Source organism: Zootoca vivipara, chromosome 5, assembly GCF_965207765.1.
Source record: "Zootoca vivipara chromosome 5, rZooViv2.hap1.1, whole genome shotgun sequence".
NCBI classification, from domain to species: Eukaryota; Metazoa; Chordata; class Lepidosauria; order Squamata; family Lacertidae; genus Zootoca; species Zootoca vivipara.
Genome location: NC_142588.1, coordinates 73,242,850 through 73,265,974, shown reverse-complemented (window position 1 = coordinate 73,265,974; position 23,125 = coordinate 73,242,850). Strand labels below are relative to the sequence as shown.

The 23,125-nt window shown below is 44.5% G+C and overlaps 1 protein-coding gene across 1 annotated transcript; it reads right to left on the bottom strand.

Moving 5' to 3' along the window:
* Window positions 1–890: 890 nt before the first annotated feature.
* Window positions 891–22,855, bottom strand: HPS3 (HPS3 biogenesis of lysosomal organelles complex 2 subunit 1). Its single transcript, XM_035132843.3, has 17 exons — window positions 22,565–22,855; window positions 20,966–21,460; window positions 19,978–20,152; window positions 17,642–17,730; window positions 16,030–16,222; window positions 15,610–15,691; window positions 14,570–14,724; window positions 12,502–12,610; window positions 12,182–12,363; window positions 10,073–10,253; window positions 8,336–8,566; window positions 5,800–5,985; window positions 5,186–5,374; window positions 4,215–4,322; window positions 2,976–3,182; window positions 1,469–1,559; window positions 891–1,200 (listed from the first exon to the last, which is right to left on the bottom strand). Exons 1-17 carry the CDS (start codon window positions 22,785–22,787, stop codon window positions 1,073–1,075), a joined length of 3,024 nt encoding a protein of 1,007 aa, XP_034988734.3. The 5' UTR covers window positions 22,788–22,855; the 3' UTR covers window positions 891–1,072.
* Window positions 22,856–23,125: the final 270 nt, after the last annotated feature.

The following is a 23,125-nucleotide window of genomic DNA, read 5'->3' as shown; positions in this document are numbered from 1 at the left end:
AGATGTGGTGCGCACTTCCCATAATGTAGTGGAAGGTGGTGACACTGAAGCACATTGAGATGAGACACATTGGGAGGAAATAGTATGGCGGGGGGCGAAGAGGGGAAGATGAGCAGGCACATGCAGCAGTAACCGTACAGGAGATGCCCACCTGGCTGCAGGCTCTGCTTTGCCATCTTTTTCCATACAGGGAATGCTCTGGTGCAGCAGCAGCAGCAGCCAGCAGGACTGAACCCCCTTGCTCTCTGCAATGTGGTCAGAGGGAGGAGGAGATGCTCCTTCACCTCCTTGAGCCACATAAGGCTTTCAAAGCTGTGATTAAAGTTACATTAGACACTTACGGTAGAAATCTTAAGTTATTATTTGGTACTTCCAGATAGTTGCAAACAGACAACAGGGAGAAACTGAAGGCAGATTAAACAGCACGTGTTATTGTTTGTGCAGAAAGTCAGTGATAGGAGCAGCTTATAAGAACGGCCCCAGCCTGTGATTTCAGTAAAGTCCTGTTACAAAAGCTGCTTGAACAAATAGGCTACTACAGATCCAAAAGGAAATCCAAGAACTTGCTGCTACGTGCAGAAAATTAGTTGTTGTTGTTGTTATTATTATTCACATGAGATTTTCAGCTGTTTGGTTTGTTGGACACCCCATCTGACACAGGTGATTATAAGGAGGAAAAAAACAACTGAATTATATTCACAGTAAAGCTATCCTTTGAATGTACTGGCATTTAGCCCAACTTTCTCCACATAGTATATGCCTAGCTCACTTACAACACTCGTGTTTAGCATCATAAAACTATCACAAGAAAGGGAGTGAGACGGTTAGGGTAGGATTTCAGGCCACAGCTGAAATAGGCAAAGTCTTAAAAATTACACACACAAACTTACTTTAATGTGCCAATATTTATATTTTAATCGGTCAACCAAACTTCTTTATGCACATAGGGAAATGCTAAAGAACACCATATCTACAGTATTGAATTTATAGTTGCATAGTGAGCTTTCGCCCATTTGAGTACTTTCTCTTGCAAAACGTTTCTCAGAGATCATGCAGCCCTTCTTTCTTGTGCTTATGTCACTAGTTTCCTTCTGCTGCACTGAAGCAGATGTGGCAGGAAAAATGCTGCGTTCCCATCCTCTGGCAAAACATTAAGGAAGTCCCTCAATTCCAGTTCCATGGCAATGACAGATAACGTTTCTGGGCAGGGAAGATACACCATACAGTATTTAAACAGATTCTCTTTAACCATCAATTCTTACTTTGCCTAACTACATTTAGCCTTGAAAGCTTTGCAATTTGTGCAGAAATGTGCTCTGCTCTGAATCCAGTTCTTTAATATAATCATTAAAAGCACCCCCCCCATCACAGCCATCTATACATCTAAAAGCTTTTTTTTTTTTAAAAAAAAAAGCCCACTGCAAAGACTCTGCACATCCACAAACTGACAAACAGCACATTTCTTTACCTGTTAGGGATGATAGGAGTACAGAATAGTTGTCTCCAGGATGTCTGATTCGTTTACAGAGCTCAGGAAGGAGTTTGTTCCACCACAGAGCCTAAGCCAGCCACAAGACCCAAGGAAAGAGGAAGAAAATATCAAGAGTGCTATGATGTTCCTGAAGGAATCCAAGCTCTTTGTTTCTTAACACATTTAACACTCTCTCTCTCTCTCTCTCTCTCTCTCTCTCTCTCTCTCTCTCTCTCTCTCTCTCTGTCTGTCTTAATGGAGCACCTTTAAGTACAACATATTTATATTTGTCACTCTTATATTTGTGAAGTATAGCCTGTCAGGGTTCTTAAACTTAGCAGCAAACAAGAGCGATGGCTCCCTCTTGTGATACTAAGAATTCAGGGCAAAGTACAAGCCGAGATTAAAGTAGTGACAAAATGCCTAACGGTGCCAAGGAAAGCTGCATTTTGTGACCTGCAGAAATCATGCAAAATTATATATACAATGTGTTCCCTTCCACTGTTACCGGGAGGTGGGGGGTGGGGAGCAGGACATTGAAAATGCTGCCCCACTTCTAGGTGTCAGATTTAACCAAGCATTGCCTATAACTTTCAAATTATATTTGAAGCTTTTCTTTGCGGACTAGAAGCTTTTTTTCTCTCTCTCTCTCCGTCTCTCTCTCTCTCACACAATTTAGCACCCCAACACAATCATGACTTCCACAATATTACATCGGTGTAACTTACATAACAGCTGAATTTGCAAGTAACACCAAATCACGGTTTAGCACGATGCAAACAAGTCCAAGTGTTGGACTTGCAGTCTCCCCCCCCCCAAGCTCTCCAGGACAGGATAGCAGAAGCTTTGTAACATCAAGTGTGATGGTGAAAAGGCGGCTAAGGAAACTACAGCAGGAAAGCAACAAACATCCTCCAAGGTGTGTCTTCTTGAAAGAGCACCAGTTTTCTATACAGTGGTGCCTCGCTTAACAAACGCCCCGTAAGACAAAATTTTCGCTTAAAGAAAGCATTTTTCTAGCGGAGGTTGCCTCGCTAGACAAATTTGTTTTACGAAAAATTTGTCTAGCGAATCGCGGTTTCCCATAGGAATGCATTGAAATTCAATTAATGCGTTCCTATGGGCAATTTTTTTAAAAAAAATATCAATGCATTCCTATGGGATTCGCTAGACAAATTTTTCGTTATATGAATAGACCCGTGGAACGAATTAAATTTGTCTAGTGAGGCACCACTGTACCCAGCAGAATAAAGGCAAGCCTTATGAGCATTTCACACAAGCACTAAAGTACATTTCAACTGTGAGCATTTTTTTTAAAAAATGCCTGAACAAAGTATTGAATAAATGTGCTACATTAGTCACTTTTAACAAATGAATGGAAAGCTGATCAACTTAATGAAACGTTAGCAGTACTTGTATGATTTTCTAGCAGTGCTTTTTTGTTAATGGGTTTAAAGGAGGGGGGGAAACAGAGCTAAGACTAAATGATGGTAATAAAGCTCACCCGACATTCATGCTTCAATTCATGTTGGGCGTAGGGTATGACAGCTTCAGGGCATCTCTCCAGAAGTTTGTCAATGGATCTCTCATACTGCCCTAACCGTGTATTGCAAAGAATGTGGATGCTCAGGCCAGAAATAGTCTCCTCTGGAAGGGCCTCCAACAGTGGCAGAATGGAAGGTATATTGAAGTATGGACTACATAAGAGAGACTGAAGGGTGGGGGCAGAGGCATTATATCCAGAATTTAAGACACAATGAAAAAAACCAAACCATACCCATGTAGGCATGGACTGGAAGACGCCAAACATTAAAAAAAACAAAAACAAAAAACCTCTCACCCCCATACAATGTTTTCATCATTAAGAACTGCTTGGCAGACCGGGTGACCCAGGAAAAACAGAAGCAAATGCAATTTTTAATTGCCTTGTTTAGATTAAGACCCATGTCTGCTATCCTCACTTGTATGCCCATTACTTCTTTGGGGGTCATTCTTGCTTTGTATTGGGATATTTCCGGCCTGACCTGAAGCATGCATTCAAGGCATTCAGTCTAACTGTAGGCAGTGGGTCTACTTTTCAGCCCCAGTGTCTTCAAGGCTGAAGAAATGGTTCAGAAAAGCCTAGGACGGGGAAGGGGGAACCTGTGACTTTCCGGATATGCTTTGACTGCAAGTCCCATCACTCCTGACCAATTGCCATGCTGGCTGGAGCTGATGGGGGTTGGAATCTGGCCACATATTGAGCACCACAGCTTCTCCATCTTTTAAGCTAGCTAAAGCCTTGTGCACTGCATCTCTTTAAAATAAACCACGTCCCTGCGCACACCTTAAATGAGATCAAACACAGGTGTTTTTTAATCTACAGAGGCTAGAGCCCAGGGTTGCTGTGGGGTCGCCTTCCAGATGTTTTGAACTACAACTCACACAGCTCTTGATCTTTAGCCATGCTGGCTGAGTGTGATGAGAATGGCAGTCCACAACATCTGGAGAGCACCATGCAGGGGTGAAACTAGGCTTTATTTCACCCACGTCAAAGACCCAGTTTGGCACACACTCCATGTGCATTTGTGCAAGCAAGCACGCACACACGCACTGAGAGTCTCAATGGCGCCCCTTTGGAGGCTTCACCCGGGGCAATAAAACCCATCTAGCCCCCCCCCCCCCGGAGCTACAGCTCTGCACCATGTTATTTACCCCTGGGCTATAAAGAGAAAAGTTGCAGGGGAATGAAAGAATTTTATACCTGTAATTTTGAAAGATCATCAGAAGCATTCTGGTCAGAAGGAGGAATTAATGACATCATGAACGTAACCCAAGGAAAAATAAGTCCATAATGACCACAGGAATTTATCTGAACAAGTGAAAAAATAAATAAGAAAAAGCCATTAGCATTCTAAGCATTTTTATGTCTAAGTTCCAAGTCCTCATTTAAGATCCCCTCATTTAAGGGGGGTCAAAACAAAAGCACACTTCCAGCTTATTTGTAGACTAAATTTCGGTTGTAAGTCATTTGTTTTAAAATATATAGTACTACTGAAATAAGTATTTCCCCCTAATATTATAAAAGTCTCCATTTCATCTAGAACCAAACTGATGCAGTTCCATTCAAACATGTTTGTACACATACATACTGTCAGGCTTCAGGGAATCAGCTTCCACCCCCATGGCTGTAAATGAGCAGATCAAACAAAAGGGAATTCTTACCAGTTACTTTCTTTTGTTCTTTGCTGTGTTTATTAAAGAAACTATCTCCCCAGAATGGCGGTGCTCCCAATTAAGGGTCACTCCCTCTTCCATCCCTATTAATCTACGTCACTCCTACGTCTTGTAATCTGAGCTTGTAGCCTCTGCGCTTTCTTTTCTGACACTTTCTGAGCTCTCTGTGACTTTGGGGAAAGGTGTGTGTGTAGATACTATCCAGAGACTGTGAATCTGTTAACTCTCTCTTTCTCTTTTCTGGTATTTCTTCTGCTAGCTGTTCCTCATCCAGTATTTCCCAGCTTCTGCTTTCTGAACTATGCCCCTCTGCAAACCACTGTTCCAAATCTATACTGTTCTCCTGCTCCTGGGAAGATTCAGGAGGAGGGGGTGGCTCCTGCCATTCTTCCTCGGTATAGCCCTCCTCAGCATGGTCCCTGACACACACACACACACACACACACACACACACACACACACACACATACACACACATAGGATACAAACTCTGGTTACCAGATCTTCAGTGGTTTTCAGCGGCTTAGTATTGGGCAACTGCTTCCTGGAGAGCCTCCAAATATATTGCTCAGCAAGTTTAAAATGCAGCTCTTGTACCACTTCTTTCTGACTGCATGCGACAAGAAGAGCTTCCCAGAAGTCCACTAAGAGCTGGGGGGTGGCATCTTCCTCCTCGGCACTCAGCATCTGTTTTTCCAAAATATAAAGAGCCGCTCAACACAAAACAACACAAACACCAAATTTAGCCGATTTGTTGTAGATCTCATTTAAGCAAATATCCTTTAAGGGATCATCAGAAACGTTAAGTGGGGAGACATCTCCAGATGCATCAGTATACAATATGTGAGTGTGCAATGCAAAAAAAAAAAAGATGTATCCAAGAGAATCAGCTTCTCTGGTTATGCCCCATAGCCAACAAAGAGGAAGGGAGCTGTTGTTTACTATACTCTCCTCTTGCTGTTTATGGAACTGTATGAGAAGTCTGACCACAACTTTCTTCCCACAGATGGGAAATGCACTTTTAGTTAGTTCTTCCTTTGTCTAGTGATAGGACACAGACTGCTCTGGAAGTTCCAAATAAACGAACTGTTAATAAAAGCTAAATGTCAAACCTTGAAGTACGTGTCTGCTTCTTCCAGCTCAATTTTGCTATTCTCGTGCAAAGCCAACACTGAAGCCACAAGGAATCCAGGCCTCGTCTCCCTAAGATAAACCGCAAGCTCAGTTGGGACAACTTGCCCTTTAATTTGCTGTCTCAGGAGTCTCGGCTCCACAATAAAGCCACACACCAGCATCATCTGCAGACCAAAAGGGGGGGGAAAGGCGAGAGAAGATTTAGATGTTGGCATTCCTCCCCACTCTACTCTGAAAGGGCTGATTCAGTTTCACTTTTTGAGCTCTGGTATAAACACAGCCAAGGCAAAGGTGAACATTTAAATCCTACCCATCTCTACAGAGCCAGGCAGAGATAATGTTCTTGATGGCTTACTCATAGGAGGAGGCAATAGGACTGCATGTTCCCTTGTCTCCCCACCCTCCTCCTACGGAGCACAAGTTGTCTAACTGTGGCTAACTGTTGCATTGGCAGCAACATTAAGAACACATACAGCCAATTAGGCTCTCACTCAAGCCAGGAAATAAAAGCTGGTTTCTCCCACTTACAGCTTGGTGCAAATATAACGGTTAACTAATAATCCCCAGTGGGAAACCGTTCCCATTCCAGAGGAGGAAGGTGAGGAAGATCCCAGGGCCAGTTCCTTGTGGTTTAGCAGGAAGGCTACTATCTGTAGCTGTATAGCACTTTCAAGTAACTCTGCAAATAGGTGCAATATTATCCTAAAATGTCAGGATCAGGAAGAGAACCTTGAGTTTCACACACTGGAATCATGCCACAATAATGCACAGGAGAATTATGTGCAGAAGGGAAGGTGAAAACAGACCAGGATACGAGAGGTGTCATGACAATATTAAAGGAAATGGGATGACAAACATGTATCGATACTGAATTGTCTTCCTACACACTGACATAATATGCAGGGAAATTGAGGGATTAAGGCAGTGTTTCTCAAACTTGGGTCCCCCACTGTTGTTGGACTACAACTCCCATCATCCCTAGCTAGCAGGAACCAAAGTTTAAGGAACACTGGATTAAGGAGAAGGGGGAATGCATGCATACACCTGTGCAAGAGAAAGTTGCTATTGATCAGGCGTAGGCAACCTCGGACCCGTGGGCCAGATGCGGCCCAATCGCCTTCTCAATCCGGCCCTCGGATGGTCCGGGAATCAGCGTGTTTTTACATGAGTAGAATGTGTGCTTTTATTTAAAATGCATCTCTAGGTTATTTGTGGGGCCTGCCTGGTGTTTTTACATTATTAGAATGTGTGCTTTTATTTAAAATGCATCTCTGGGTTATTTGTAGGGCATATAGGAATTCGTTCTCTCCCCCCCCCCCCCATATAGTCCGGCCTACCACATGGTCTGAGGGACGGTGGACCGGGCCATGGATGAAAAAGGTTGCTGACCCCTGTTATTGATCCACAATGACTATCTTCTACCAAATTGTCCATCAACACTAGCCTATTTTCCCTGCCTCCACTAGTCTACTTTCTTTGTCACATTCCCTTCTCTCTGTTCACATGTCCCAAAAGGACACATATATGTGGAAAGGACCATAGAGCCATCGGCTCCAAAACCCTGCCTAAAAAGGCAGGATCATTCAAACAGGAGAGCAGAAGTCAATGTTATCCACTTCCGCCTTCCCAATTGCCACAAGCAAAAACACAGGAAGGCGCCTTATACTGCAGTCGGATCACTGGCCTATCCAGCCCAGAAAGGTTTGCTCTGAAAGGAAGCAGATCCCAGGAACGGCTTTTCGCTCTATCACCTACTAGCTTCACTTTAAAAACAAAACAAAATGAAGATGCTAGGAATTGAAGCTGGAACCCCCTGCATATAAAACCAGCTCTACTGCTGACTTTCTGTTCTTCCCCAAAGCAGGCAACAAGTCCATGTGCCCACATGGAGAAAAGCTTCAAATAACTACAACCAATGGTAGTTGCTTCTAGTCTGTAGCTAATGGGTTGCTGAGATATTGCAAAGATGTCACTGGCAATAGGTGTTGTTGCAGCATATATATAAAATTGGATCTTGCCAATAAAAGAGAAAATCTGAATTAAATTGGGTGGGTGGGTAGAGATACAGGACTGTCATTTTGATGCTAATGACATTGACTGGATGCTGCAAATAAACCCTGAATGCATGAGAAGCAAGGCATTCACAACCCCATGCCATCTGGAAGCAAGTCATATAGCTCAGGCACAACCAACAGGTAGATCATGATCTACTGGGAGATCACTGGAGATCTGTGGTAGATCACTGGCTCCCCTCAAAGAAGCTCAACCACTTTGGCTCCCCTAAAAAAGCTCAACAAGTTTGACCTGAACCCCCCAAAATGGGGTAGATCACTGCCAGCTTTTAACTCTGTTAGTAGATTGCAGTCTCTTGGGAGCTGGACACCCCTGGGTATATCTGAAGGGGAAACAGAACTTTCGCAACAACCCTGGTTCTCTGCTCACTCCCGCTGCACATAACGGTACAGAAGACAACAACCTTGACACAAATGTCGATGCATAGCCAGCAGGGTGTACCTCCGCGTAGCTGTCCAGCTCACTTTTACATCCATCGCGGTCTCCCATTTTCAGAGCCATAGAAGCCTTGGTTAGCGTCACCACAACAGACGGCACAACCTCTTCTACTTTCTGCAGATATTCGATTGCTATCTCAGGAGACACTTTTCTCATGCAAGGGCTGCAGAGGACTTGGGGGATTTGGTTCGACTCGGCAGGGTGGAATATATGGAGTACTTTGGCTGCCAATTCCTGGTAAAAGAAATATACATGTTTTAAAAAAGCAAACCAACAGCTGTGCTTTGTTTTTAATACAAGGCCTCTTTCTACCTATGAACGTTCTGTATAATTTGCCCAGAAATCATCAGGGGTGCTAGGGGAACAAGTACTTATTTCTCTGTTTCAAGTGTTTGTTTGTTTTAAATGCAGAGCAGCTGAAGCCATTATTTCATTCTTGAGAAGGTTGCAGGTAATCTCAGGGTCACATACAAGCATCTTGGTTTGGGATATCCATTTCAAATCTAATTCCACTGTGTACAGCCTGTAGCCCTTCACAAGTTGCTGTGTGCCCTCCAGCATGGTCAATGGTCAGGGATGATGCAAGCTGCAGTCCAACAATATCTGGTGGACCACAGGTTTCCTATCCCTGATGCATCTCCTAGGGAGTTATAGGTGTGTAGTATTCATTCATCCACATATCCCAATTAGGGTAGCAACGTGCTAAAGTTTCACATATTTAACAATACTTTAAATAGCTATACGGCTTTTTCTAAGTGCTTCTAAAACTTTGCATAATTTCCTCAATAACTGTTAAAACAGGACAGTACAGTCGTACTTCGGAAGTCGAATGCCTTGCCAGTCGAATGTTTTTGCTCCAGAATGCCACAAACCTGGAAGAGAGTGTTCCAGTTTGCAAACGTTCCTTGGAACCCAAAAGTCTGACATGGGTTCTGTGGCCTCCGATTGGCTGCAGGAGCTTCCTGCAGCCAATTGGAAGATGTGCCTTGGTTTCTGAACATTTTGGAAGTTGAACGGACGTCCGGAATAGATTCCGTTTGACTTCTGAGTTACGACTGCATTATCATTCCATTTTATTTAGAGGACCACTGAGGATGAGAGGCTAGCCTAAGGCCTCTCAGTGCAAGGAAGATTTTGAGCAAAGGACTTCCAACCTGCATTATATCACTTAACTAGGTACAAACAACAAGTCACCTCTTTTTTCCAGAAAAGGAACTTCTTACAGTATTTAGAAGATGCCCCACCAGTAACACCCTTTCCCCAAATCGATCTAAATATCAACGAAGTTTTTACATCTCATGGAAAGAAAAGTGAGCAACAGTGAAGTATAAATTGTAGCTTTCTGAGATTCACAGCAGCTCCTTTTACAAAGGCTGGCTCAGATTGTACTTTTGGATACATTTCACTCTCATAAAAGGAAATTTATTCACATGATAGTCATTTGACAAGGCAGCCAGAGGCTTATTGACTAAGCCAAGAGGAAGTTACATTAATGGAACAGTTTGCAGTCGCCCCCCCCCCCAATGGTTAGGAGCTGCTTTAAAGAAAAGTGGCATACAGATATTACATCAAAGGGTACATTCTGGAGGTTGGTAATGACAGAAGTTGCCTTGGCAAACATGTCTTGGGCTTCCAATTCAGGCCTGCCACCAAACATGGAAGTAGATCTGTCACAAATGAACACTGAATAAGCCATCTTCTACAGAGAAAGAGAAACAACAAAAGGAACCATAGTCTTACTTCACTCAGCTCCTCGTCTATGTCTTCACAAAGGGAATGATACAAGTAAAAAATAATCCCCTTTTCGTACTTATGCGTTTTATCTTCAAACGATGGGTCTACTCTCTTCAGAACATCTGTCACAGATAGACCAGACATCTTGTAGTAAGGCAGAGCAAGGTGGAAGTCTTTGGTGTTAAACCTGAAAGTACAGAAACTACTAAACACGACAAACCTACATGAAGAGTCATATATCTGAACAGAAATGCTTCAGCACAGGGACAGAAAACCTGGCTCCCTTTGGGACTCCACCTCGCATGACAGGAGTTGTCATCCAGCAATATCCAGAGAGCAGAAGATTCCATCTCTTTTGCATTAACAAAATACTTTCAATAAATAGCTTTCCATATAAGGCCAAGTCTCACTGTTATGCCAGGATTGAGGCTGTGTCTGCAACTTGTACGGTTTATACTCCCAGTCTGATATTAGCTCATCTTTTTCAATGAGTAGCAACCAAACCAAGATGACTTCTAAGCACAGCCTAATGGATGGGGAGGAAATACAGTGGTGCCTCGCTAGACAAATTTCATTTGTTCCATGGGTCTTTTCTTATAACGAAAAATCCGTCTAACGAATCCCATAGGAATGCATTGAATTTTTTTGAATTTTTTTTGCCCATAGGAACGCATAAATTGAATTTCAATGCATTCCTATGGGAAAACTGCGATTCGCTAGACGAATTTTTCGTAAAATGAATTCATCTAGCGAGGCAACCTCCGCTCGAAAAATCCTTTCGTTAAGCGGAAATTTAGTTAAGCAGGGCATTCGTTAAGCGAGGCACCACTGTAACTTGGATGGGGGAATACCTTATGGAATGTTCAAGAAAGAGACACAATGAAGGACCACTATTGAAGTGAGATCCAACTTTGTGCAAGCCAACCTGTTGCCGCATGTAGGACAAGATCCCTATGACACAGGTTAAGGGGCATTTGGCCCTCCAGCTGTTGCTGAATTAAGCCAAGGAGCAGTTCCAAAAATAAGTAATAGATAAGAGTTACAGGAACCTGTTTATGTATTGTGTGAACAAACAAATAGAAACAAAACATACCAAGGTATCTACAGTCGTACCTTGGTTGTCGAACACCTTGGTACTTGTATGTTTTGGCTCCCGAATGATTGAAACCCGGAAGTGAGTGTTCCGGTTTTCGAATTTTTTTGGAAAGCCGAACATCTGATGTGGCTTCTGCTATTGTTTCCGGCATGCCTGCGTAATTGGAAGCCAATCAGAAGCTGCGCCTTGGTTTCCGAATGTTCCCGAAGTCAAACGGACTTCTGGAACGCATTCTGTTCGAAAAACAAGGCACAACTATATATAATAACTGAGAAGTTTCCCAATGTTCAAGACACTGGAATTATCTAAACAGTACACTGCAGACCACAAAGCAGTTCTCCAATAAATAATGGAACAAGATTTGCAGGATTAAACCTTGTTTCATGCTTTTTTAAGCAATGGAGAGTATGGACGGATGGCAGCTAAGGAATCTTCATTACCTCAATTCCTTGGTAGATTCCCGTCCCCCCTTCAGAATTGCGTCAACGCAGTAGACCCTGTTAAGCTGTTAATGATCCCATTCATCTACGAGCAGCCAACAAAATTACAATACTGTGGGGTCCAATAGTGCTACACGTTCATTCACTGGGAGTGAGTATGTAAAAGAAAGCTGCTTGTCAAAACAAAATCACACTACAACTCCAATCAGTCTCAGCAAGCACGGCAAATGGCCAGTGATGACTGGAGTTGTAGTTCAGCAACATCTGGAAGGTCAAAGGTTCACCACACCTGCTTTTACAGAAGTGCAGGCAGCCGGCAATGGAAGCGCTTTGATCTATAGCCTATGTAAATTATGACTGGGCCAGAAAAGCAGAGGCTGCATGTCCATCGACATGCTGTATGAAGCAACAAGGCTAGGAGCTGATGGGAGCAGGGAAAAAAGAGCAAGTTGTTGCTTTTCCATGCATACATCTTTGTATTATATACAAAGGTTTAAAGAAGATTTTATGAAGATGTTTAAACATCGGGAGTCACCCAAGCGTAAGTATTTATGGATACGACACCTAAGAAATCCAAACCTGCTGTAACAGTCTCCTAGGAGAGCACAGCTTTCCTGTAATGCTGCCAGGAGGTCTTCCTTCTCTGCCGATTCCTTTAGATCAGGGTCCATTAGTGCGGCTCTGACTAATAAGTGAGCCTCACTTAGAAGGTGGATACAACTCTCCGTTCTTACATTTTCATAGGTCTTGCTGTACTCAACCTAGAGCAGAAACAGGACACACCATAAGGGGAGGAAAACGCTTGCAGGCCTTATGTGAAGTTAGCAAATGCACTGGGTTACAATATGCTACTTTTTCTCTCTCTATATATAAAAAAACTCCAAAGCCGCGTACGGTACCATTTCATTGTAAAGCAGAAGAGTTGAAGTTGTGTTCACGATGTATAAATTCCAGCCAGGTTCAGAATCTGGAGGAACCTTGGGTTTGATGCTATCAGACTTCCGGGAGCTGAAAGAAGTGGAACGTAGGCTCAAGTTACAAGAAAGGAGATTCCTACCAAACATCAGGAAGAACTTTTTGACAGTAAGAGGCTATGGACTCTCCTTCAATGGAGGTTTTGAAGCAGAGGTTGGATGGCCACCTGCCATGGATGCTTTAGTCGAGATTCCTGCATTGCAGAAGGTTGGACTAGATCAGGCATCCCCAAACTTCGGCCCTCCAGATGTTTTGGACTACAATTCCCATCATCCCTGACCACTGGTCCTGTTAGCTAGGGATCGTGGGAGTTGTAGGCCAAAACATCTGGAGGGCCGCAGTTTGGGGATGCCTGGACTAGAAGGCCCTCAAGGTCCCTTCCAACTCTTGATTCTATGTTTGTTTATTTTTGCAGTTATGTCCCACCCTTTTCTTCCAAGGAGTTCAAGGTGGTATACATGGTTCTCACCCTCGTTTAACACACACATCAACCCTGTGAGGGAGGTTAGGGTGAGAGGCAGTGACTGGTCCAAGGTCACCCAGTGAGCTTCATGGCAAAGTAGGGGAGTTGAACTCTGCCACCCCAAGGCCCTAGTCCAACACTCTAAACCACTATACCACACTGGCTATTAAAATACACATTACCCATAATTACGTCTTTTAGGTATTGTCTGGAGGGGGTTGGAGGATGGATGGCGGCTAACAGATTGAGGTTGAATCCTGACAAGACAGAAGTACTGTTTGTGGGGGACAGGGGGCGGGCGGGTGTGGGGGACTCCCTGGTCCTGAATGGGATAACTGTGCCCTTGAAGGACCAGGTGCGCAGCCTGGGAGTCATTTTGGACTCTCAGCTGTCCATGGGGGCACAGGTTCATTCTGTGTCCAGGGCGGCTGTCTACCAGCTCCATCTGATACACAGGCTGAGACCCTACCTGCCTGCAGACTGTCTCACCAGAGTGGTGCATGCTCTAGTTATCTCCCGCTTGGACTACTGTAATGCGCTCTACGTGGGGCTACCTTTGAAGGTGACACGGAAACTGCAATTAATCCAGAATGCGGCAGACAGACTAGTGACTAGGAGTGGCCGCCGGGACCACATAATACCGGTCCTGAGAGACCTACATTGGCTCCCAGTACGTTTCTGAGCACAATTCAAAGTGTTGGTCATGACCTTTAAAGCCCTAAACTGCCTCGGTCCTCCTATATACCTGAAGGAGCGTCTCCACCCCCATTGTTCAGCCCGGACACTGAGATCCAGCGCTGAGGGCCTTCTGGCGGTTCCCTCACTGCGAGAAGCAAAGCTATAGGGAACCAGGCAGAGGGCCTTCTCGGTAGTGGCGCCCGACCTGTGGAACGCCCTCCCATCGGAGGTCAAGGAGATTATTAACTACCTGACATTTAGAAAACACCTAAAGGGAGCCCTGTTTAGGGAAGTTTTTAAATCTGTGATTTTAAATCTGTAAATTTTAATGTATTTTGGTATTTGTTGGAAGCCACCCAGAGTGGCGGGGAAAACCCAGCCAGATGGGCGGGGTATGTATGTATAAATAAATAAATAAATAAATAATAGGTATTTTAGTTATTTATGCTATCAAGAGCTCTCTTGAAACATTAAAACTAGTCTAAAGTAAAAAAAATTGTTTTGAAGGTGGGGCTGAGAAGTGGGATAGCCCCGACTTCCTTGGAAGGTGACGAAGTCTGAAGGGGGGGGGGGCTTTTGCATCCATGAAGCATCTCTGTGCATTTTAGGATCCTGAGAAATCTTGGCTCTAAGATGCATGGAGGGCTTCCGCAGATACAAAAGGTGACAAGAACAGCGAAAAGGACGTCCCTGAAAACCACTCCCGTACATGTTTATTTCATCCCAATTTTAACACTTACAACATTTACAACAGGGTATAGTTGGGTGCATGTACCCCCATTACGTCTACTGATGCCACCAGACATTTCCCAAGCCAGCCTCTGTTCGAACATATGAACTACTGTACTCACAGGAGTCTCCTGGAAGGCTTTTTTCTCTCCGTAATGTCTTCGGTCTCAGCTTTTGTCAAAACTATGATGTGGTTCTTGAAGTGAGAAATAGCTTTCAGCCCTATAAAAAGCTGCATCCTCAAGGCACAGACATCCAGGGACACAGGGGGGCAAGCCTGTGAAGAAATGGTTCTTTCGTCATTTAGAGCAAGCTTATTAAAGTTTCTTACAGGGTCCACGGTGGCATTTCCAAGCTGAGTGACATTTAAAGAAGGGCATAAAGCAAGGCAGATTCAGGGGTCTAAATAGGAAAATACTGCATGCTGTGTAGTTTTCAATCTACATTTCATGATTTTGAGGGTTCAGGTTATGACTGCTTTTTATATAGTTACACAGTTAAATAAGTTGTCACCCCCCCTTTCCTGACAGCGTTTGTATGGTTTTGCCATGGCACTTGGCTACTACAATAAAGCTTATTTTGATTTGATTTTACACTATCCCTTTCATTGTTCAATCATTGCGGTATGTACACTAAAGGCCTACCCGGTTTAACAGTTGTATGTAAGTTGCATGCCTTTTTCACATGCTGAAACTAGGAATCAGCAACAGCTCGGTATTTCTCCATTCTCTTCAGTGGAAGAGAAAGGTTTCCATCTCCTCCTCTAGGCCCTAGAAAACTAGGTAAAGCTTCTCTGTACGCTTACTGAAATTCGCCCAGCATAAATCTGAGACACAATTTTAAAACTTGCTTTCCATTAGGTGACTGTTACAATGCCTTCAAACATGTTTATCGGGCTGCGGCTGATGGGAGCTGAGCCCAAAAACAGCTGAAAAGGTGCACTGGGTCCCCCAACCTTGGCTTAAGGCCTACGGGACGGTCCATTTGCAACAGTAATCCCCAAACTCCCGCAGCACACACTCCCTTGCCAAACTATCTGGCCAGATGGAAGCAACAAGTACTAAACAAAAGGAAACTCAGGATTATTGCAAGCCATGCAGATGCAAGATGCGGGTGTGAACTGTGGGCATTAGGAGCCAATCAGAGGGTTGAATCCATTCACTTTTAGCGTTGTGTCAATGTATGGATCTTCATCCCGAGCTGCTGCTGCGCTGCATCTCACAGTAAAGCACTGCAGGTTGTTGCTAGGGAAGAAAAAGAAAGCCATTGGATAGAAGCTCTGCTTTTCTTTGGACCACATCAGCAAGGCTAAGAGAGGGGCCTTGTGTCTGGGCAGCCCAGGACATTCACACGCACTGCCCAGGCTTGCGCCCCAGGGAGATCACTTTGGTGCTGATAACACAGTGGTCTGGCTTCACCCTCAGATGCACACTGCACTGTTTCTCGAGACAGACAAATGCCAACAATGTGTTGTGCTATTATTGTATTTCAACTGCTTGTTATTTTTTTTTAAATAAACCCTGCTCTGAGCGCAAACATTTGTGGGAAATGCAGTATTTAAATTTAACCATGGCTATAATACCTTGTGATAACATGTAGGAATTGTGGGGTGAGTACCGCCTGTTGAGATCTCTCTGAATACTGATAGGTGGAAATCAGCTCCACTAAGTTGCCCACCGTGTAGAGGAATCCAATGTGAGGCAGAGAAAAAAAGCAGAAGAGACTCAGCAGTTCTCGCTTAGCTGGTTCGGCTCCGCCAGTTGTTGCAGAATTCCCTAGATGAAAGGAAGAAAGCAGTTACTCCCCAGGCTCCCATTCTTTAGGGAGGCATCAGCTCTCAAGACACCCTGCAGAATGTTTTATAAATATATTGAGCCGTGATTGTAGAGTAGCCCATGCTACATTCACTCGGGTTTCTGTTTTCGAGTTAGGAATTCTGAGATAACGCTCTTTCACTCTGTAGCCTATAAGCACTAGAACAGGCATCCCCCAAACTCGGCCCTCCAGATGTTTTGGGACTACAATTCCCAAAACACTTGGAGGGCCGAGTTTGGGGATGTCTGCACTAGAGTATTATTCTGCAAGAGTGAAAGCAAACCAAAACATAATAATGGGAACTTTTATTAACTCTTGATTTGATCAAGTAGCTCTCCAGCTTACTGACAATTTGCCAAAGGACAAAAAGAGGTACCATAAGCCATTTTTGGTTATGAGGCATTGCTCTGTTGGCATTCTTAGGAAATCATCACCTATATTTACTCCTTAGAATGCAATGGTTTTTATCCTTTTACTGTTGTAAACAGCTTTGGTAAGTTTGCCGATTCCCTGCCTGACACCCATTCCAGCATCAATTAGATATAACAGGACCCCCTCCTCCTGTCCCATTTTCATCCAGCCCCTGCTTTATATATCAGCAATATAGAATATGCGGACATTGTCTGATCATACAGTAGCGCCACAAAAAAGCAAAGGAAAAAGAGACAGCGATAGATCTAAAGTCTACTCAGAGTATGATTAATGTTGTGAAGAACCGACAGATTATAAAAAAGCATTGAAAGCCAAGAGAAAACTTTAAGATAATACCAGAATTTTATAAAGGAAATTCAATCCTTAATTCAATACAGAAGAAAGCTCTCTTTTACTTCCAACATTTAGGCATTCAAAGCTAAATTCAAAATAATGTACTTTCAAAGATTTATGTCATCTAAAATTATATATAAAAATCTAATCAGAGTCAGCTACTACTCTTGTGATTAAATTACTCCTAATGTTATTTAAAGACAATGTGATTTCTAGGAATAGGATTTTATATCATACAAGTTCTGTAAAATACTCTAGAGAGCTATGCTTGGAATGAATGTATTTAATTGAAATCCCCTTTATTTATTTCTTTAATTTCATTTATAAGTTGTCTCCCATGAAAGAGCTCAAAGCGATTCTACAATAAAAATCGACAACATATATAAAAACAAATTTCACCCCCAAATTCATAATCTCTAGCTTTCCCACATCTTGCATAATTAATGGGAGGTTTTTTTTTTCTTCTTTTTCTCCGGAAGGGGAGCTGGTCCCCAGTGAACCATAATCCCCAGCTTTCATTTGCTCCCAATGCTTTACTTAGCCCTTTCCCCCAGAAAGATTGTGGCGGATGCCCACGAAGGCAGCTACTACAAATGCAGATGTCATAAACCTACCTGCTACATACACAGGCAGCAGCTGGAGAGAGTGCAGCTTGGCATCATCGCCAGAGAAGGCAAAGGAGGATATGTCTAGAGCAAAACGTCTAAAAAGAAACATGACAGGTGAAGCAATTCCAAGCCAACATATAGGCATGAGCTGCTCATGAAGCTTCTGGGAGGACGTTGTAAGGATATTCTGAAGCCCTGCTGTGAGGCAGAAACTTGCATCCCAATACATGGGCAAGTACATAGAAACCCATGGGACCAAGGTGATAATAATAATAATAATTTATTATTTATACCCCGCCCATCTGGCTGGATTTCCCCAGCCACTCTGGGCGGCTTCCAACAGAAGAATAAAATAATCGATTAAACATTAAAAGCATCCCTAAACAGGGCTCCCTTCAGATGTCTTCTAAAAATCTGGTAGCTGTTTTTCTCTTTGACATCTGATGGGAGGGCGTTCCACAGGGCAGGCGCCACTATCGAGAAGGCCCTCTGCCTGGTTCCCTGCAACTTGGCTTCTTGCAACGAGGGAACTGCCAGAAGGCCCTCGGCACTGGACCGCAGTGTCCGGGCAGAGCAATGGAGGTGGAGATGCTCCTTCAGGTATACTGGACCGAGGCCATTTAGGGCTTTAAAGGTCAGCACCAACACTTTGAATTGTGCTCGGAAACGTACTGGGAGGCAATGTAGATCTTTCAAGACCGGTGTTATGTGGTCTCGGCGGCTGCTCCCAGTCACCAGTCTAGCTGCCGCGTTCTGGATTAGTTTTAGTTTCCGGGTCACCTTCAAAGGTAGCCCCACGTAGAGCGCATTGCAGTAGTCCAAGCGGGACATAACTAGAGCATGCACCACTCTGGTGAGACAGTCTGCAGGCAGGTAGGGTCTCAGCCTGCGTACCAGATGGAGCTGATAGACAGCTGCCCTGGACACAGAATTGACCTGCACCTCCATGGACAGCTGTGAGTCCAAAATGACTCCCAGGCTGCGCACCTGGTCCTTCAAGGGCACAGTTACCCCACTCAGGACCAGGGAGTCCTCCACACCTGCCCGCCTCCTGTCCCCCACAAACAGTACTTCTGTCTTGTCAGGATTCAACCTCAATCTAGGTTGCAAGGACGGCAATATGAATATCCAACAGCTAAAATGGTCTCCAAAAGAGAAACAACTGGCTTTTGTCCCATGAACCCACTGACTAAGTGTGCATGATATGCACAACTCCTAGGGAGCCAAAGGTCCCTTATCAGGTGCTGGGCTACACAATCTCTATTGCCACATGCAGCTCCATCATGTAGAGCCCAGTTCATGTAAGGTTGTTTTGCTTGCCTTGGTCCTGTCCCACTTTCCAAGCTTGAAGACAAGGGGAGGAGTTGTCCCCGAGCTTGTGAGTATGACAGCTATAGCTACATGGTTGGACCAAAACATAAAATATAGAGTGGTACCTCTACTTACAAATGCGATCCGTTGCCATTCGCACCCTGTAACGTCTGTAGAGTGCCACTGCTGAGCGTGTGCGACAGAGCGCTTCTGTGTGAAGCGCGCAGATTGCTTTCGCGCATGCACGGTGAAACCCGGAAATATACACTTCTGGGTTTGCCGCGTTTGCAACCCGAAAATCCGCAACACGAAGCGAACACAACCAGAGGTATGACTGTATGGTTAAAGGCATCTTGGTTTAAGTATGCCTTATGCAAAGCAAAAAAAGCAAAAAAGAAGAAGGAGGAGGAATGGTCTGTGTTTCAGTGAGAAAAGGGTTGTTCATTTCCCAGCATATTAAGTAAAAATGCAATTGTCCAAACTGGCTCACTGGTCTCTGTTCTAAGCTAGAGTGGAATAATGATCAATGATCTATTAGTTATATATGTACTGTTGGATATGGATCCAATAGTGGGGCCAATAGTTAAGAAGGCAGTTTCTGCATATGCTGTAGAGGGAAGTGAGGGGCAGATGGGGCTTGTCAACCGGGGAACGAAGCCCATCTAGGAGAAGGAAAACTCAGATCCTAAATCTCCACTGCCTTGTGGATATATTATGGAGGAGAAAATGCTAAAGAGTAAACCCTACACAAATCGAGAGTGGAGTCCTTAAGACAGTTTGTTATGCCTCTTTCTTGCAACTGCTGCAGCCAAACTGGTGCCAAATATACTGCTTCTTTGGACTACATCAGCGAGGATAAGAGGGGGTCTTGTCTGGGCAGCAACACACTCTGCCCAGGGAGGTCACTTCAGTGCTGCTAACATAATGGTTTGACTTCAGCCCCAGAGGCCACAGTCCATTGTCTCTCAAGAAAGACAATAACAATATATATATATGCCTTCATTTAAAATAGAATTCCAATAATTGACTACCTGTACAAAACATATTGCAACTGGAAGTTTGACTCTTCACTGACTAAGCCCGTTGTCTCCAGAGTAACGGATATTCCACATTGCCTGCTTTCTTCCCCAAAGAGCTCCACAGGCTGCTGACAGATAACAAAGTCATCTGTCTCAAAAGGAGGTGCATCAGGTTCTTCTTTTACACCTTTAATAAATGGAGCAAATAATCAGGTTTACAACATGGGGGAAAAATGGTTAGGAACTTATGACATGCTCAGTGTCCTAAGAATAAAAGCAGCCTTACTTAAACAACTGCTACTTACAGTATACCGTAACTAACAGTATAGAGAAAAGTCTTCATATTCATGAAAGCATTCAAATTGGGACTATACAACAAGTTCAGGAATTTGGAATTGCAAATCCTAAAAGGCATTTCTAACCATGGATGGCGAAAAAACGAACAACTGAGATGAATGGACGTTCCCGCTCCTCCCAAAAGATTCAGCATGCCTGAAAAGAGACTGTGCCATTTAGATCTGTGCATAATAAACATACGCCAAGATGGAACTATTTCAGTTAAGTGCAATTTTATTTTTTCTTCTGCATGACCTGATCGGGTTTTTTTTTTTTTTTTTAAAAACCCACATACACAAACATTGGGCTGGGTCGAGAGAACGAAAGTTTTGTTTGTGCTGACCTGCGAAGACCAGATCAAGAGGATTTGTAATGTGCCATTATGGATAAATTCAATAGCAGCTTCCGTGCTCTCGATCCAATCTTAAATTATTAACTCATTAATTCAACTTCTTGTGTTTTCTAACTATCCACAGCTTGCAGTACCTTTGAAAATAAATCTTTTCTCAACTGTCATGATGGCTAGTTTTACAGAAGGAAACGTTTTATTAGCTTGTCCAGCCTCTGCTTCCACCCCAAAGACGTTTTTTTAAAAAACAACAACAACAAACATAAGTCAAGGACTACATAGCCTTGCTCTGGAGATTTTAAGTGCCATACTAACCTTTGTTGAACAACCTTTCGGACACTACAGCGTCACAGGCATGCTGTCTATTCCCGCCTGCTGCTTTCACACCAGCTTCCAGGTGAAGGATTAGGGCTTCTAGCTCTGTTGTTATGGCTATATAGCCAGCACAAAACGCAACTTCTGCAGGAGTGACATTATCAATGTGCAAAATTAACAAGCGTTCGAAGTCCAGCACAGTCACATTCCGACTCCTGACCAGATGTTTCAGACAGAACAAGATCAGCTTATTCTTACAGCCAACAAGCAGGTCTCCAGTTAAAGGACAACAGGAAAAGCACAAAGGGGGGTCCGAAAGGGGCAATTCTACAATTGTAATTTGGTTCTTAGATGCTTCAGAATAGGATGCCTCCAGGTTATGGCCTATCATCCGCACACAGACCCGGGAGTTCCCAGTTGACATGCACCTCCAGTTTACATAAGCTCGCAAGAAGAGGCTCTCATTTTTTTCCTCAACAGTGACCACGTAGTCTCCTGCAGGGAAAAAAATAGAAGCATTTTTGAAACACAGAATCAATATGTACACCATACATAAGCTGAGGAGTTACTAAGTGAAAAATAGCAATATGGTATCACCTTTAAGAGCAAATGGCCACCCTGAGTGGCAAATACACAGATTCTAGACCATGCAAGCATACTCCATAACAAATTTGTTAGTCTTCAAAAGGTGCCAAAGGACTGTTGTTTATCTTGCTGGGTAACCTGGGTACTCCTCTGGAAATTTTCAAATTAAGTTACATTTGCATTATAAAATGTGTACGCTTCTTGAATTAGTTGGCAATGCCATTGGATGCTCACGCCACACAAGCAACAGCTTAGAATCATATCTAGTCCACGAAGGTCACTGGGCAATCCTACCTCGCAGGATCGTTGTGAGCACAAATTGACATAGGCTAGGGCGGTGGACCATAAAGAAGGCTGATCGCCGAAGAATTGATGCTTTTGAATTATGGTGCTGGAGGAGAGGGCCGTCTTAAGCGTATCTGGCGCCCTGGTCTGAAGATCCCTCCAGCGCCCCCCCCCGTTTCGCAGCGCAGCTGCTGCGGGCACAGCAGCGCGGTGCCCCCCCCCCGACGGCCCGGCGCCCTGGCGCATTGTGCGACCCAGCCTTGCCTTAGAGCTGGCCCTGCTGGAGGAGACTCTTGAGAGTCCCATGGACTGCAAGATCAAACCTATCAATTCTTAAGGAAATCAGCCCTGAGTGTTCACTGGAAGGACAGATCCTGAAGCTGAGGCTCCAATACTTTGGCTACCTCATGAGAAGACTCCCTGGAAAAGACCCTGATGTTGGGAAATATGGCGAGCACAAGGAGAAGGGGACGACAGAGGACGAGATGGTTGGACAGTGTTCCTGAAGCCACCAACATGAGTCTGACCAAACTGCAGGAGGCAATGGAAGACAGGAGTCCATGGGGTCACAAAGAGTCAGACACGACTAAACAACAAGGGCGGTGGGGTAAACAATCCTGCACGTGCAGCCTCGAGCTCTTCCGGAGAAAGAGGAAGAGGGGCTGACATGCAACGAACGAAACAGATCCTGCCATCTTCTCGGACGCTTTGCCCAAGCTTGCCACTTACCCACTTCGCTGTACGCCATGCGCAGCACCCGCCCCAGGGTGCTGAAAGAGCCGAGAGGCTCGCAGAGCTCCGGTCGGCCGGCGGCGAACACCTCCACCTTGCAGGCTCCCGGCGCACAAGCCACCAGCAGCGTGTCTCGGCCGCAGCAGAAGAGCGCCGGCTCCTGCTTGGCGGGCACCACTTGCTGCGAGCCGAACGGGTGCAAGTTGTACAGCTGCACCATGGTTCCCGATCGCCCAGGCCGCCTCTCCGCCTCCGGCAGCTGCTTCCGCGGCAGGCACCGCCCCACGTCGGTCAGCTGGAAGGAGGCGTCGGCCGCGCCCCCGATCCTCGCTACGGCTTCCCACAAAGGCAGCATCGTAGCGCCGTGCTGCGGCCCTGGGCTCAGGCACATTTATACCCGTGGTTAATATCAGCATAAAAGGAAGGTGCGGAGTCCCAAACATCGAGACCCGTTGGCAGGTAAAATGTGCACAGGATCAGAGCCCCTAGGCGCACATACTTGCAAGGAATACTGTACACTTGCCTTTGAACTCCGTCGGTTACTTATCTGGGATCGGG

Bases quoted from the DNA above. Each gene is read 5' to 3' on its own strand.
- HPS3 (XM_035132843.3), bottom strand. From the start codon at position 22,787: ATGGTGCAGCTGTACAACTTGCACCCGTTCGGCTCGCAGCAAGTGGTG. The intron at 21,461-22,564 runs GTAAGTGGCAAG...TTTTCCCTGCAG, and splicing joins CATGGCGTACAGCGAAGTGG to GAGACTACGTGGTCACTGTT. The intron at 4,323-5,185 runs GTAACCAGAGTT...TCACTTGTTCAG, and splicing joins TGAAAACCACTGAAGATCTG to ATAAATTCCTGTGGTCATTA.